General features: G+C 49.0%; 2 protein-coding genes across 2 annotated transcripts; both read right to left on the bottom strand.

The window, feature by feature from the left end:
* Positions 1–2,589: 2,589 nt before the first annotated feature.
* Positions 2,590–3,564, bottom strand: LOC146754742 (olfactory receptor 14J1-like). The gene has a single exon (XM_085527429.1). It carries the CDS (start codon positions 3,553–3,555, stop codon positions 2,590–2,592), a length of 966 nt encoding a protein of 321 aa, XP_085383555.1. The 5' UTR covers positions 3,556–3,564.
* Positions 3,565–10,833: 7,269 nt separating this feature from the next.
* LOC146754743 (olfactory receptor 14C36-like) lies at positions 10,834–12,022 on the bottom strand. The gene is made up of 2 exons (XM_085527430.1): positions 12,008–12,022; positions 10,834–11,808 (listed from the first exon to the last, which is right to left on the bottom strand). Exon 2 carries the CDS (start codon positions 11,797–11,799, stop codon positions 10,834–10,836), a length of 966 nt encoding a protein of 321 aa, XP_085383556.1. The 5' UTR covers positions 11,800–11,808; positions 12,008–12,022.
* Positions 12,023–12,849: the final 827 nt, after the last annotated feature.

The following is a 12,849-nucleotide window of genomic DNA, read 5'->3' on the forward strand; positions in this document are numbered from 1 at the left end:
GCACTCACCACAGCATATTCCAAGTATGGAACTTGCACAAGTGGCTGTGGAGAGAGGAGTAGGAGAGAGTGAGAGAGACACGCAGTGGGGACCCCCACTGCCAATCACCTCCAGCCCCAGTCCACATCCCCCACAGATGCTTCACCTGAGCTTCCACTGTGTAGCACAGGGCAGCAAGGAGCATCATGAGGCTGATCACAGCTGCCTTCACCTTCCTCTGTGCTCCAGGAGGTGGTGAGGCTGAAGGAGGCAAGGTCTTCATTTATCCTCCCACAACCCCTCCCACTCCCCAAGTGCCCATGGGCTTGACAGACTCCCCTGGCATGGACTGGACCAGCATGCAGCCATCCCCTTCCCCAGCCCCAGGAAACAGGAGGAAGCCAAGGATCAGAAGAAGAACACTGAGTGTTGGGATCCCAATGGCATTGAGCCCAAAGCCCCCAGGTCCCAGCACTCAGCACACTTGGACTTTTTGTCCTCCAGGACCACCCAGAGATGACACTATCCCCATATCAAGGCTTTGTCCAAGGACTCATCCCTGAGTCCTGTCCAGTCCTGTGAGGCTGCATGGTGTGATGCTGATCCTTTGGGGAACTGTGACACAGCATTTGGGGACACTGGGAGGTAAAAGACTAATAGGGACATGGGCAGTGATGAAATTATAGAGATACTTCGAAGACAAGGGGTCACAGGGATATGGGGACATGAAGATACAGGAACATCATGGGGATATGAGTATATCATGGCAGTACGGAGACATCATGGAGATATGGGGAAATGGGGACATGCGGCCAAATTGGAGATGCTTGGTGACAGGGACCTGGAAGTTTGTAGATGGGGCAATCAAGGCCAGGCTGGACGTGGCACTGGACAGCCTGGTCTGGTGGCTTGTGACCCTGCACACAGCAGGGGTGTTGAAGCTAGGTAATCACTGTTGTCCTTTTTAACCCAGGCCATTCCGTGGTTCTATGTGGATAGTGGGTACAGGTGGGTGACAAGGACACATAGGGAGGTTACCAGTGTTCACTCAGTGCCTTTGTTGTCATGCTGAAGCTCAGGAGTGAATAACAGACCATGGCTATGGCTGATGGGTTTCCTCCTCATTTACTGCTGGAAAACCCAAAGACCACGACTTTTAGGATTGTGGAATCTCAAAATCATGGAATACCTGAACCACAGAGTCACAGACTCATAAAAATCAGTGAGTCATGGAATCACAGAATGTGAAATCACAGCACTATAGAACTACTGAATCATGGAATCATTTAGGTGGGACAAGACCTCTTAAGTCTCATCCGGAGATGTGTCATGTATTTTCTGCTCTGTTTACATAGCCATGAGCAGAAGTCTCCATGCTAGATCCAGATATTTGTATCTCATAACTCCGATGGCAGTAGTGCTGCTTCTGTCCTCGAGGACAGTTTGCCATTAGGTCATGCAGGCAGGAAATCCAAGGCTGGGGGTGAAAATCGGCTGGAGGTACCTGAATAGGTTCTGAAGTCACTGGGCTGTGTGCCTGAGCTTCAGCAGATCAAAGGTGGCCTATGGGTTTTGTTCCTGTGGTGATTCAGCAGCCAGTCATGGCTTCAAAGAGAATGAGTCGATGTATCCAGAAGAAAGAGAAGAAATAATAGAGTGCTGATAAATGTCTTAGAACTACAAACAACTCAAGGATTCTAAAAGGAAACACGATATGCCAATTTGAAATGCTTCATCTGACAGAACAGCCAGCTGGTCACAGCTTTCAGGGGGCATTTGCCATAAACAGGAGAGCTGCTGTAGGTCAGCTCTGAGAACAACACTTGAATGTTTACTTTGGAAATTGCGTGGGGAGCAACCAGCTGGAAGAGCTTCCCTTTCCTGACCTCCTCATATCAGTCATCTCATTAGGGGCAGCTTTCTGCCTAACAGCCTATGCTCCAGAATGGCTCCTGTAGGTGCTGGGTAAATTTTATCAGACCTTTGTGCAGGATTCCTCTGCCACAGACCATCCTGGAGGCAGCGACCACCTCTTTGTACAAAATGGAAGAATCCCTGAAGGAAGCTTGGTAACTTCTGACCTTATAACTCATATCTAAGAATTTGTCTAGTGCAGGGTCTCACAGGGAATGAGGAAGTGGGAACCTGACAACCATCGTGCAAACCGGCTGCTGCTGCTGGCTTCTCAGAGGCACTGACAGATGTGAGCCTGAAAGCACAGACCCCAGCCAGGAGCCCAGGGATGGCCCGTCAACTGTTGCAAGCTGAAGTCAGCTCACAGTTTGATGATCAGCCATGGGCTTCCTGCTGGACTGTGTGTTTCTGAGAACATCCAACCCCAACAGCTTTAGAAATGTCTCACAAGAAGGAGGAAAGACAGAGTGACTGCACGTCCTTTATTCTGTTAAGGTTCACAGAGAGTCCAGTTCATTATGTACAGTACGTCTGCGCTACACTACAAAGTTACAAGCTAAAGAAGAATTGGTACGTGTAATGATATTTTAGTGAAAAACATTACAATATTAAAAAAAAAAAAAAAGATTTAATACATTTCAGTTATAAAAACTGAACAAAACAAAACAACAAGAGCATGCATCAGTAAAACCTGCATTACATACCATAAATTCCAAAAGATAGGCAGCTCAGTGTTTTTGAAACACATTTGATCATCACTTTTTTCACTGCGTCCTTGACTTCCTGGTTTCTCATGCTGTAGATGAGGGGGTTCACTGCTGGAGGTACCACGGAGTACAAAACTGCCACCATCAGGTCCATAGAGGGGGAGGAGACGGAGGGGGGCTTCAGGTGGGCAAAAAAGGCAGTACTGAGTATTAGGGAAACCACAACCAGGTGAGGGAGGCACGTGGAGAAGGCTTTGTGCCGTCCATGCTCAGAAGGCATCCTTATCACGGCAAGGATGATCTGTACATAGGACACAACTATGAAAACAAAGCACCCAAGGACTAAACAGACACTAAAAATGATAAGCGCAACTTCCCTGAGGTAGGAGGCTGAGCAGGAGAGCTTGAGGATCTGGGGGATTCCACAGAACAACTGGTTCACAACATTCCCATGGCAGAGAGGCAGTGAAAATGTACTGGCAGTGTGCAGCAGGGAATTGAGAACACCAGTGCCCCAGGCAGCTGCTGCCATGGTGGCACAAGCTCTGCTGTCCATCAAGGTTCCATAGTGAAGGGGCTTGCAGATGGCAACGTAGCGGTCATAGGACATGACGGTGAGAAGGGAATACTCTGCTGACATGAAGAAGAGGAAGAAAAAGAACTGTGCAGCACATCCTGCGTAGGAGATGGCCCTGGTGTCCCAGAGGGTGTTGGCCATGGCTTTGGGGAGAGTGGTGGAGATGCAGCCCAGGTCGAGGAGGGCCAGGTTGAGGAGGAAGAAGTACATGGGAGTGTGCAGGCGGCGGTCGCAGGCTACGGCTGTGCTGATGAGGCCGTTGCCCAGGAGGGCAGCCAGGTAGATGCCCAGGAAGAGCCAGAAGTGCAGGAGCTGCAGCTGTCGCGTGTCTGCCAACGGCAGCAGGAGGAACTTGCTGATGGAGCTGCTGTTGGGCATCTACTTCTTTTCCTGGCCTTGGAGTCCTGTATCAGAAGTGAATGACAAGTAAAGACCGTTTTCAGAGACACTCCTTCTGCTGTAGTATGAAATGTTTTCATTCTCTTATGACAATGTTCATTCAGTTCTATTACATGAATTTTATTACATGGAGTTCTTCATTTCACAAGTAAAAGAAGCATATGGGGCTGTAACCTTCCTATCATCTTATATTCTTATCCCATCTCCCTGGATATTTTCATCAGTTTCATGTCTCATAACTTTACCCCAATGCTATTAGAGCCCCCAATCCCAGACTCTGTGTCTTTCAGTATCTGAAATATAAACATGCAGGATAAGTGAATTATTAATGCCCAAACAAAATTATGATAATTTCAAATAATTTCACAATTCGAGAGAAAAGAAGCTGAAAGAACATCATGTGTGAATGTTCACAAAAAAATCAATAGACTAAAGAATAATTCAGGAATCTCTGAGCTGTGTACAAATTTAACAGCCCCTTTTAGATGTCAGCCTCCAGTTCTTTCTGCTTTCCCTAAGAACAGGAAATGGAAAATCCCTGCCTTGGTTCTCCTCTCACAGAGGGCCCTCAGAAACATTTAGTTGTGCAGTGGAGCTGTGATCCCCTGCCCCAGGCAGCAGCTGTGGCAGCACAAGCCCTGCCGGGGGGCTCCTTCCCCCCACACATCTGTGTGCAATGCTCCTGCAGTGAGCTCACAGCCTGCTCACACCTCACGCATCCTGGAAGCTCTCTCCCCTTTCTCTCCTCTCCTTCTGTCACCTACATTCTATGCTGTGCACAAAAGCTGCTCCTAGGCACAGCTGTCTCTCTGCAGCACCGTCCAGTTTAATAAGCTCCCTGTATCCCAGGAGCCCGACCCAACTCAGCTCAACAGAGGATTTGAGTTTCTCTTCCTCACTGCTTCCTCTGGAGATTTCCCAGGGGCTGAAGAGCTGAAAGCTCCTGATAGACAGCAGGGTCATCTTTGAAAAAGGCACTTGGATGTCAGATAAATTATTCACCACTGGACAGGCTGATTCCAGATGCGCTGTTTTTAGTTGCAGAATTAAACTCTATAACCCGAGCTCTTGTGAGGCCCCATCTGGAGTACTGTGTCCAGGTGTGGAGCCCTCAGTACAAGAAAGACATAGAGATTTTGGAAAGGGTCCAGAGGAGGGCCACAAAGATGATCAGGGGGCTGGAGCACCTCCACTATGAGGACAGGCTGAGGGAGTTGGGCTTGTTCAGCCTGGAGAAAAGAAGGCTGCGGGGTGACCACATTGCAGCCTTTTAATACCTGAAGGGAACCTACACCCAAGAGCGGAGTAAACTCTTCAAAAGGGCTGACAATAGCAGGACTAGGGGAAATGAATCCAAGTTGAAGGAGGGAAGATTTAGGTTGGATGTTAGGGGGAAGTTCTTTACTAGGAGAGTGTTTAGGCCCCAGAACAGGCTGCCCAGGGAGGCTGTGGATGCCCCGTCCTTGGAGGTGTTCAAGGCCAGTTTGGACAGGGCTCTGGGCAACCTGATCTAGTAAATGTGTATGTTTGGTGGCCCTGCTAGGCAGGGGGGTTGGAACTACATGATCTTTGAGGTCCCTTCCAATGCAGGTCATTCTGTGATTCTGTGATTCTGTAATGAATGTATTTGGCACTGGGTGCACAACGGGTCACTCCTATCTTGCACACCAGCAAACAGAAGTATTATATATTTAAAAGCCAAGCCTATACATATTCAACCAATTTCCTGGAACTCATCTTCATATTCATTATTTTCCAGGAACTCATTTACATTCTGTCCCTCTGTTGCAGAATGGCTGCATGAACATGGCAGCCACAAAGATGTGTATGAGCATAGCCTGTATCGCAATACAGACTTTGTACTCATGGAAAAGTACTAAGCAGTAAGCAAAGGACACAATGTCCTTGAAGCAAGCTGTAAACAACTAAAAATGGAATTTGTATCCGCTAATCTAAGGAAGCCGTCGAGTGTCCTAACTGCAGTAGCCCACACATGGGTCTTGCTTGATAATTGCTTCATATGGCTATTCCGCCTAGCTTCTTATGGCTATTCTGTCTGGTAACTATAGGCTACTCACCAGTGAACAAATGACACATGTATTAGGAGCACTATATAAGCTGTGTAAGAGTCACAATAAAGTTGAAGCTTTATCACTCATATTGAGTTCGTATTGCTTCCCCATTCGATGGCAATCGCACAGTGAACCCCATCAGCAACACCCCTCCGTCTGGCATATGCGCTGTTTCTAGCTGGGTTCTTCCTGCAGTGGTCATGGGGATGAAATCAGACATCTTCCTTGCAAAGGCTCAAAGTCTTCCTCACTCTGTCCTTTTTACCTCATCATGTTTGATAGAAGTAGTCTGGTTCTGGTTGGCTTCTTCCATTTAGTGTGCAGGAAACTTCTCCCTTATCGTAACCTCACATCCTACTTGGTTATGGGCCCCGGTACCTAACTTCTAACTTTGAGATGCACTCTTTTACTATATTAGGTTGTCCTAACAGATCGTGTTTGCCTAGCAGAAATGTAAATGCCTTATCTGGAAAGCTCTGCTCCTGGCCCTTAATAAAAAAGACACACAGACAGGACAGGGACAATCTGACTTCCCCTTTGCAGGGCTGTCATTCAGCTGGGGCAGTCAATGCAGGTGTCTCATCTCCAGATGTAAAAGCCTGGGGTTGAATTGAGATTCAGTTCAGCACAGACCTATGGGAGATGGGACTAATCTTGGCTTGGAGCAGATGAGCACAAGGCGTTGCCTGAATGCGTGAGCCCATGGTCTGAATCCTTGGTGTTTCTTAAGGTGGAAGTTACTTGCTCAAAAACAGACACTCAATGAGCACAAGGTGCCTGTGGTACTCATGGATGTATGCAACAGTGCCTGCAATCTGTAGTAGACAAGATCTGTGAGAGCCACCTACTCCCTGAGCATCAGATGGGGGCCAGACAGGGCATGGGAGTATTCTTGGCCATCCTAAATGACATCAGATGTTTGAGTAATGGGCACCTGAAAATGCAGCGTTATTCAGCAAATTCCAGAGCTTAAGGCATTCTGAAGCTGTGACACAAGTACATTCTTTCACTGATGATGTTTGTTTGTTTTGGGCTCATGTTTGAATGGCAGTTCCCTGGAGTCTCCAGCACACCCCCAGCCAGCTGGAAAATGCAGCTGAGGACCTTCAGGAAAGCCATGCCCCTGGTAGCGTCAGCGCTCACTGTACAACTGTGAGTCCCACAATGGGTCTCGTGCCTGTGTGCCACTTTCTGAACACCAGTACCACGGTGTAGATCTGAGGCCCAGCCAGGCTAAATCAAATCATGCTCCTGGAATGGGATGCTTTCGGAAGAGTCTTTTCATTAATGAGAGGACCACAAGCATTCACTCAGCAAAGTCTAAATCACTGTGCATTTACAGGCCTAGGGAATTGTTTGGCTCAGAGAGACATGGTGGGTTGATTCTCACCTCTGAACTGTAGCAAAGCAGATACAGACTCTTCATGACAGATGGCCAAGGAAGATGAGGAAAGGCTGCTGCCCTTTCATAGAATCACAAGGTTGGAAAGGACCTACAAGATCATCTACTCCAACCATCCTCCCTTTACCATATCTACAGAAAAACACTAAACCGTATCTCCTAGCTCCCTATCTAGATGCTTCTTGAACACTGCCAGGGATAGTGACTCCACCACCTCCCTGGGCAGCCATTTCAGTGCCTGACCGCTCTCTGAGAGAGGAAGTTCCTTCTTATGTCCAGTCTAAAGCTCTTCTGATACAACTTGTGGCCATTTCCTCGGGTCCTTTTTGTTGCCTGGGAGAACAAGAAAAGCTCCTCCTCATCACAGTCTCCCTTCAGGAAGTTGTAGGGTGCAATGAGGTCTCCCCTGAGCCTCGTCTTCTCCAGGGCAAACAATCCCAGTTCCCTGAGCCACTACTCATAAGACGTGTGTTCCAGACCCCTCACAAGTTTTGTTGCCCTTCTCTGGACACATTCCAGCGCTTCAGTGTCTTTCTTGTAGTGAGGAGCCCCAAACTGAACACAGTACTCAAGATGCGGCCTCACCAGAGCTGAGTGCAGAGGGATGATCACTTCTCTGCTCCTGCTTGCCACACTATTTCTAATACAGGCCAGGATGCTGTTGGCCTTTTTGGCCACCTGGGCACACTGTTGGCTCACGTTCAGCCAAGCATTGACCAATACCCCCAGGTCCCTTTCCTCTTCACAGTCATCCAGCTACTCTGCCCCAAGCCTATAGCACTGTATGGGGTTTTTGTGGTCAAAGTGCAGGACCTGGCACTTGACCTTGTTGAACCTCATCCCATTAACCTCATCCCAGTGATTCAGCCTATCCAGAATCCTTTGGAGGGCCTTTTTACCCATTGGGCAGATCAACACCAGCTCCCAGCTTGGTATCATCTGCAAACTTACTTAGCTTGCACTCAATTCCCTCATCCAGGAAGGATGGGATATGGGTTTCCAAAGAAAGGGCATTTTGAGCCACTAAGAGATGGGATTTGGGGGACCCTGAGAAAAAATGAGTAGGGTGCAAATGGAAGAAATTTGGTTATGCCAAGTAGAGGGGTGGCCTCTACCAGGCTGGGACAGACCCCACCTGCTACTGCAGAGCTCCCTGCAAGTCTGCCCTTGGGCACAATCAGAGTGGCTACCTGGGCACTCACCACAGCATATTCCAAGTATGGAACTTGCACAAGTGGCTGTGGAGAGAGGAGTAGGAGAGAGTGAGAGAGACACGCAGTGGGGACCCCCACTGCCAATCACCTCCAGCCCCAGTCCACATCCCCCACAGATGCTTCACCTGAGCTTCCACTGTGTAGCACAGGGCAGCAAGGAGCATCATGAGGCTGATCACAGCTGCCTTCACCTTCCTCTGTGCTCCAGGAGGTGGTGAGGCTGAAGGAGGCAAGGTCTTCATTTATCCTCCCACAACCCCTCCCACTCCCCAAGTGCCCATGGGCTTGACAGACTCCCCTGGCATGGACTGGACCAGCATGCAGCCATCCCCTTCCCCAGCCCCAGGAAACAGGAGGAAGCCAAGGATCAGAAGAAGAACACTGAGTGTTGGGATCCCAATGGCATTGAGCCCAAAGCCCCCAGGTCCCAGCACTCAGCACACTTGGACTTTTTGTCCTCCAGGACCACCCAGAGATGACACTATCCCCATATCAAGGCTTTGTCCAAGGACTCATCCCTGAGTCCTGTCCAGTCCTGTGAGGCTGCATGGTGTGATGCTGATCCTTTGGGGAACTGTGACACAGCATTTGGGGACACTGGGAGGTAAAAGACTAATAGGGACATGGGCAGTGATGAAATTATAGAGATACTTCGAAGACAAGGGGTCACAGGGATATGGGGACATGAAGATACAGGAACATCATGGGGATATGAGTATATCATGGCAGTACGGAGACATCATGGAGATATGGGGAAATGGGGACATGCGGCCAAATTGGAGATGCTTGGTGACAGGGACCTGGAAGTTTGTAGATGGGGCAATCAAGGCCAGGCTGGACGTGGCACTGGACAGCCTGGTCTGGTGGCTTGTGACCCTGCACACAGCAGGGGTGTTGAAGCTAGGTAATCACTGTTGTCCTTTTTAACCCAGGCCATTCCGTGGTTCTATGTGGATAGTGGGTACAGGTGGGTGACAAGGACACATAGGGAGGTTACCAGTGTTCACTCAGTGCCTTTGTTGTCATGCTGAAGCTCAGGAGTGAATAACAGACCATGGCTATGGCTGATGGGTTTCCTCCTCATTTACTGCTGGAAAACCCAAAGACCACGACTTTTAGGATTGTGGAATCTCAAAATCATGGAATACCTGAACCACAGAGTCACAGACTCATAAAAATCAGTGAGTCATGGAATCACAGAATGTGAAATCACAGCACTATAGAACTACTGAATCATGGAATCATTTAGGTGGGACAAGACCTCTTAAGTCTCATCCGGAGATGTGTCATGTATTTTCTGCTCTGTTTACATAGCCATGAGCAGAAGTCTCCATGCTAGATCCAGATATTTGTATCTCATAACTCCGATGGCAGTAGTGCTGCTTCTGTCCTCGAGGACAGTTTGCCATTAGGTCATGCAGGCAGGAAATCCAAGGCTGGGGGTGAAAATCGGCTGGAGGTACCTGAATAGGTTCTGAAGTCACTGGGCTGTGTGCCTGAGCTTCAGCAGATCAAAGGTGGCCTATGGGTTTTGTTCCTGTGGTGATTCAGCAGCCAGTCATGGCTTCAAAGAGAATGAGTCGATGTATCCAGAAGAAAGAGAAGAAATAATAGAGTGCTGATAAATGTCTTAGAACTACAAACAACTCAAGGATTCTAAAAGGAAACACGATATGCCAATTTGAAATGCTTCATCTGACAGAACAGCCAGCTGGTCACAGCTTTCAGGGGGCATTTGCCATAAACAGGAGAGCTGCTGTAGGTCAGCTCTGAGAACAACACTTGAATGTTTACTTTGGAAATTGCGTGGGGAGCAACCAGCTGGAAGAGCTTCCCTTTCCTGACCTCCTCATATCAGTCATCTCATTAGGGGCAGCTTTCTGCCTAACAGCCTATGCTCCAGAATGGCTCCTGTAGGTGCTGGGTAAATTTTATCAGACCTTTGTGCAGGATTCCTCTGCCACAGACCATCCTGGAGGCAGCGACCACCTCTTTGTACAAAATGGAAGAATCCCTGAAGGAAGCTTGGTAACTTCTGACCTTATAACTCATATCTAAGAATTTGTCTAGTGCAGGGTCTCACAGGGAATGAGGAAGTGGGAACCTGACAACCATCGTGCAAACCGGCTGCTGCTGCTGGCTTCTCAGAGGCACTGACAGATGTGAGCCTGAAAGCACAGACCCCAGCCAGGAGCCCAGGGATGGCCCGTCAACTGTTGCAAGCTGAAGTCAGCTCACAGTTTGATGATCAGCCATGGGCTTCCTGCTGGACTGTGTGTTTCTGAGAACATCCAACCCCAACAGCTTTAGAAATGTCTCACAAGAAGGAGGAAAGACAGAGTGACTGCACGTCCTTTATTCTGTTAAGGTTCACAGAGAGTCCAGTTCATTATGTACAGTACGTCTGCGCTACACTACAAAGTTACAAGCTAAAGAAGAATTGGTACGTGTAATGATATTTTAGTGAAAAACATTACAATATTAAAAAAAAAAAAAAAGATTTAATACATTTCAGTTATAAAAACTGAACAAAACAAAACAACAAGAGCATGCATCAGTAAAACCTGCATTACATACCATAAATTCCAAAAGATAGGCAGCTCAGTGTTTTTGAAACACATTTGATCATCACTTTTTTCACTGCGTCCTTGACTTCCTGGTTTCTCATGCTGTAGATGAGGGGGTTCACTGCTGGAGGTACCACGGAGTACAAAACTGCCACCATCAGGTCCATAGAGGGGGAGGAGACGGAGGGGGGCTTCAGGTGGGCAAAAAAGGCAGTACTGAGTATTAGGGAAACCACAACCAGGTGAGGGAGGCACGTGGAGAAGGCTTTGTGCCGTCCATGCTCAGAAGGCATCCTTATCACGGCAAGGATGATCTGTACATAGGACACAACTATGAAAACAAAGCACCCAAGGACTAAACAGACACTAAAAATGATAAGCGCAACTTCCCTGAGGTAGGAGGCTGAGCAGGAGAGCTTGAGGATCTGGGGGATTTCACAGAAAAACTGGTTGACAACATTGCCTTGGCAGAGAGGCAGTGAAAACGTACTGGCAGTGTGCAGCAGGGAATTGAGAACACCAGTGCCCCAGGCAGCTGCTGCCATGGTGGCACAAGTTCTGCTGTTCATCAAGGTCCTGTAGTGAAGGGGCTTGCAGATGGCAATGTAGCGGTCATAGGACATGATGGTGAGAAGGGAATACTCTGCTGAGAGGAAGAAGAAAATGAAAAAGACCTGTGCAGCACACCCGGAGTAGGAGATGGCCCTGGTGTCCCAGAGGGTGTTGGCCATGGCTTTGGGGAGAGTGGTGGAGATGCAGCCCAGGTCGAGGAGGGCCAGGTTGAGGAGGAAGAAGTACATGGGAGTGTGCAGGTGGTGGTCGCAGGCTACGGCTGTGCTGATGAGGCCGTTGCTGAGGAGGGCAGCCAGGTAGATGCCCAGGAAGAGCCAGAAGTTCAGGAGTTGCAGCTGCTGCGTGTCTGCCAACGGCAGCAGGAGGAACTCGCTGATGGAGCTGCTGTTGGGCATCTACTGATCCTGGACATGAGCAATCACTCCAGCAGAAAGAAAGGCAAGTTAGGTGAGAGTTCTCTTGGCACAAACCTGTACTGTTTCTTAGTGACCTTCCTCCTGCCGTATGATCCTATCCTTTCTCTTCCTCTGAGGGTAATATTGGTTCAGATCCACGGCCTAAGATTGTTGTCATGAGTTGGAATGTGGATGGAAGAGGAGAGACCTCTGCCCGTGGGCTCTGGAGAAGACGATCCTGAGCCACCCAGGTGGGTACACTGTAAAGTGGCAGGAGTGCTCAGATTTACTTGTAGAATGTGACATGTCACTTAGCATCTCACCACATCATCTCCCTGGGCTTTCAGGTAACAGAGAGATGCTAAGGCAAAGATTTGCATCCTACAGGGCAGCTCGCAGCTTGGAAGGACATCTCTCTGAGAGAGAGAGACAAGTGTCCTAATGATGGAGTCTCATTAAAAGAAATTCAGCAAGTTTTCCAGCCGCACAGAGTGTGTTGTCCACAGCCCTGAGTAGCCGCTCTCAGACCTTGTGCTGCAGAAGGAAATGAGCTCACGCCTGGAGAGATGCAGCCCTGCTCTGCTGGAGCTCTGGCTGCAGAGGAGGCAGTTCAAACCTGCCCAAGTACGCAGTGCAGCTGTGAGCCTCCAGCCTCATGCAGCACCCCGAGCAGCAAAAGGCCCCTGTGCTGCTGGAGGTCTCCTTCCCCCGCCACATCTCCCTACAGATGCCTGTTCAGCTCCTCGGGCAGGCTGAGTGCTGAGCCTGGCTGGCGGTTGAGTCCCTGACCAGGCACACTGCCCTGGGATGCAGGGATTTTGGCTCTGCAGGACACCTTTACACTTCCATAGGGAAGGGATTCAGCTGAATCCATCTTATCCTGAGGTTGTAGTCCTGGCTCCTGGAGGAGACTCAGCTCCCTCCCATGCCTCCCACACACCCAGCTGGACCAGCACTGACCACATATCTGGCCACAAGCAACTGCCCACTTGCATCCCTCCTCTTGCACGGCCTTCTTTCACCTCCATCACCATTCATTCCCATCTTTGC

Source organism: Coturnix japonica, chromosome 38 (assembly GCF_054131305.1).
Source record: "Coturnix japonica strain WE chromosome 38, WE-NBRP24, whole genome shotgun sequence".
NCBI classification, from domain to species: Eukaryota; Metazoa; Chordata; class Aves; order Galliformes; family Phasianidae; genus Coturnix; species Coturnix japonica.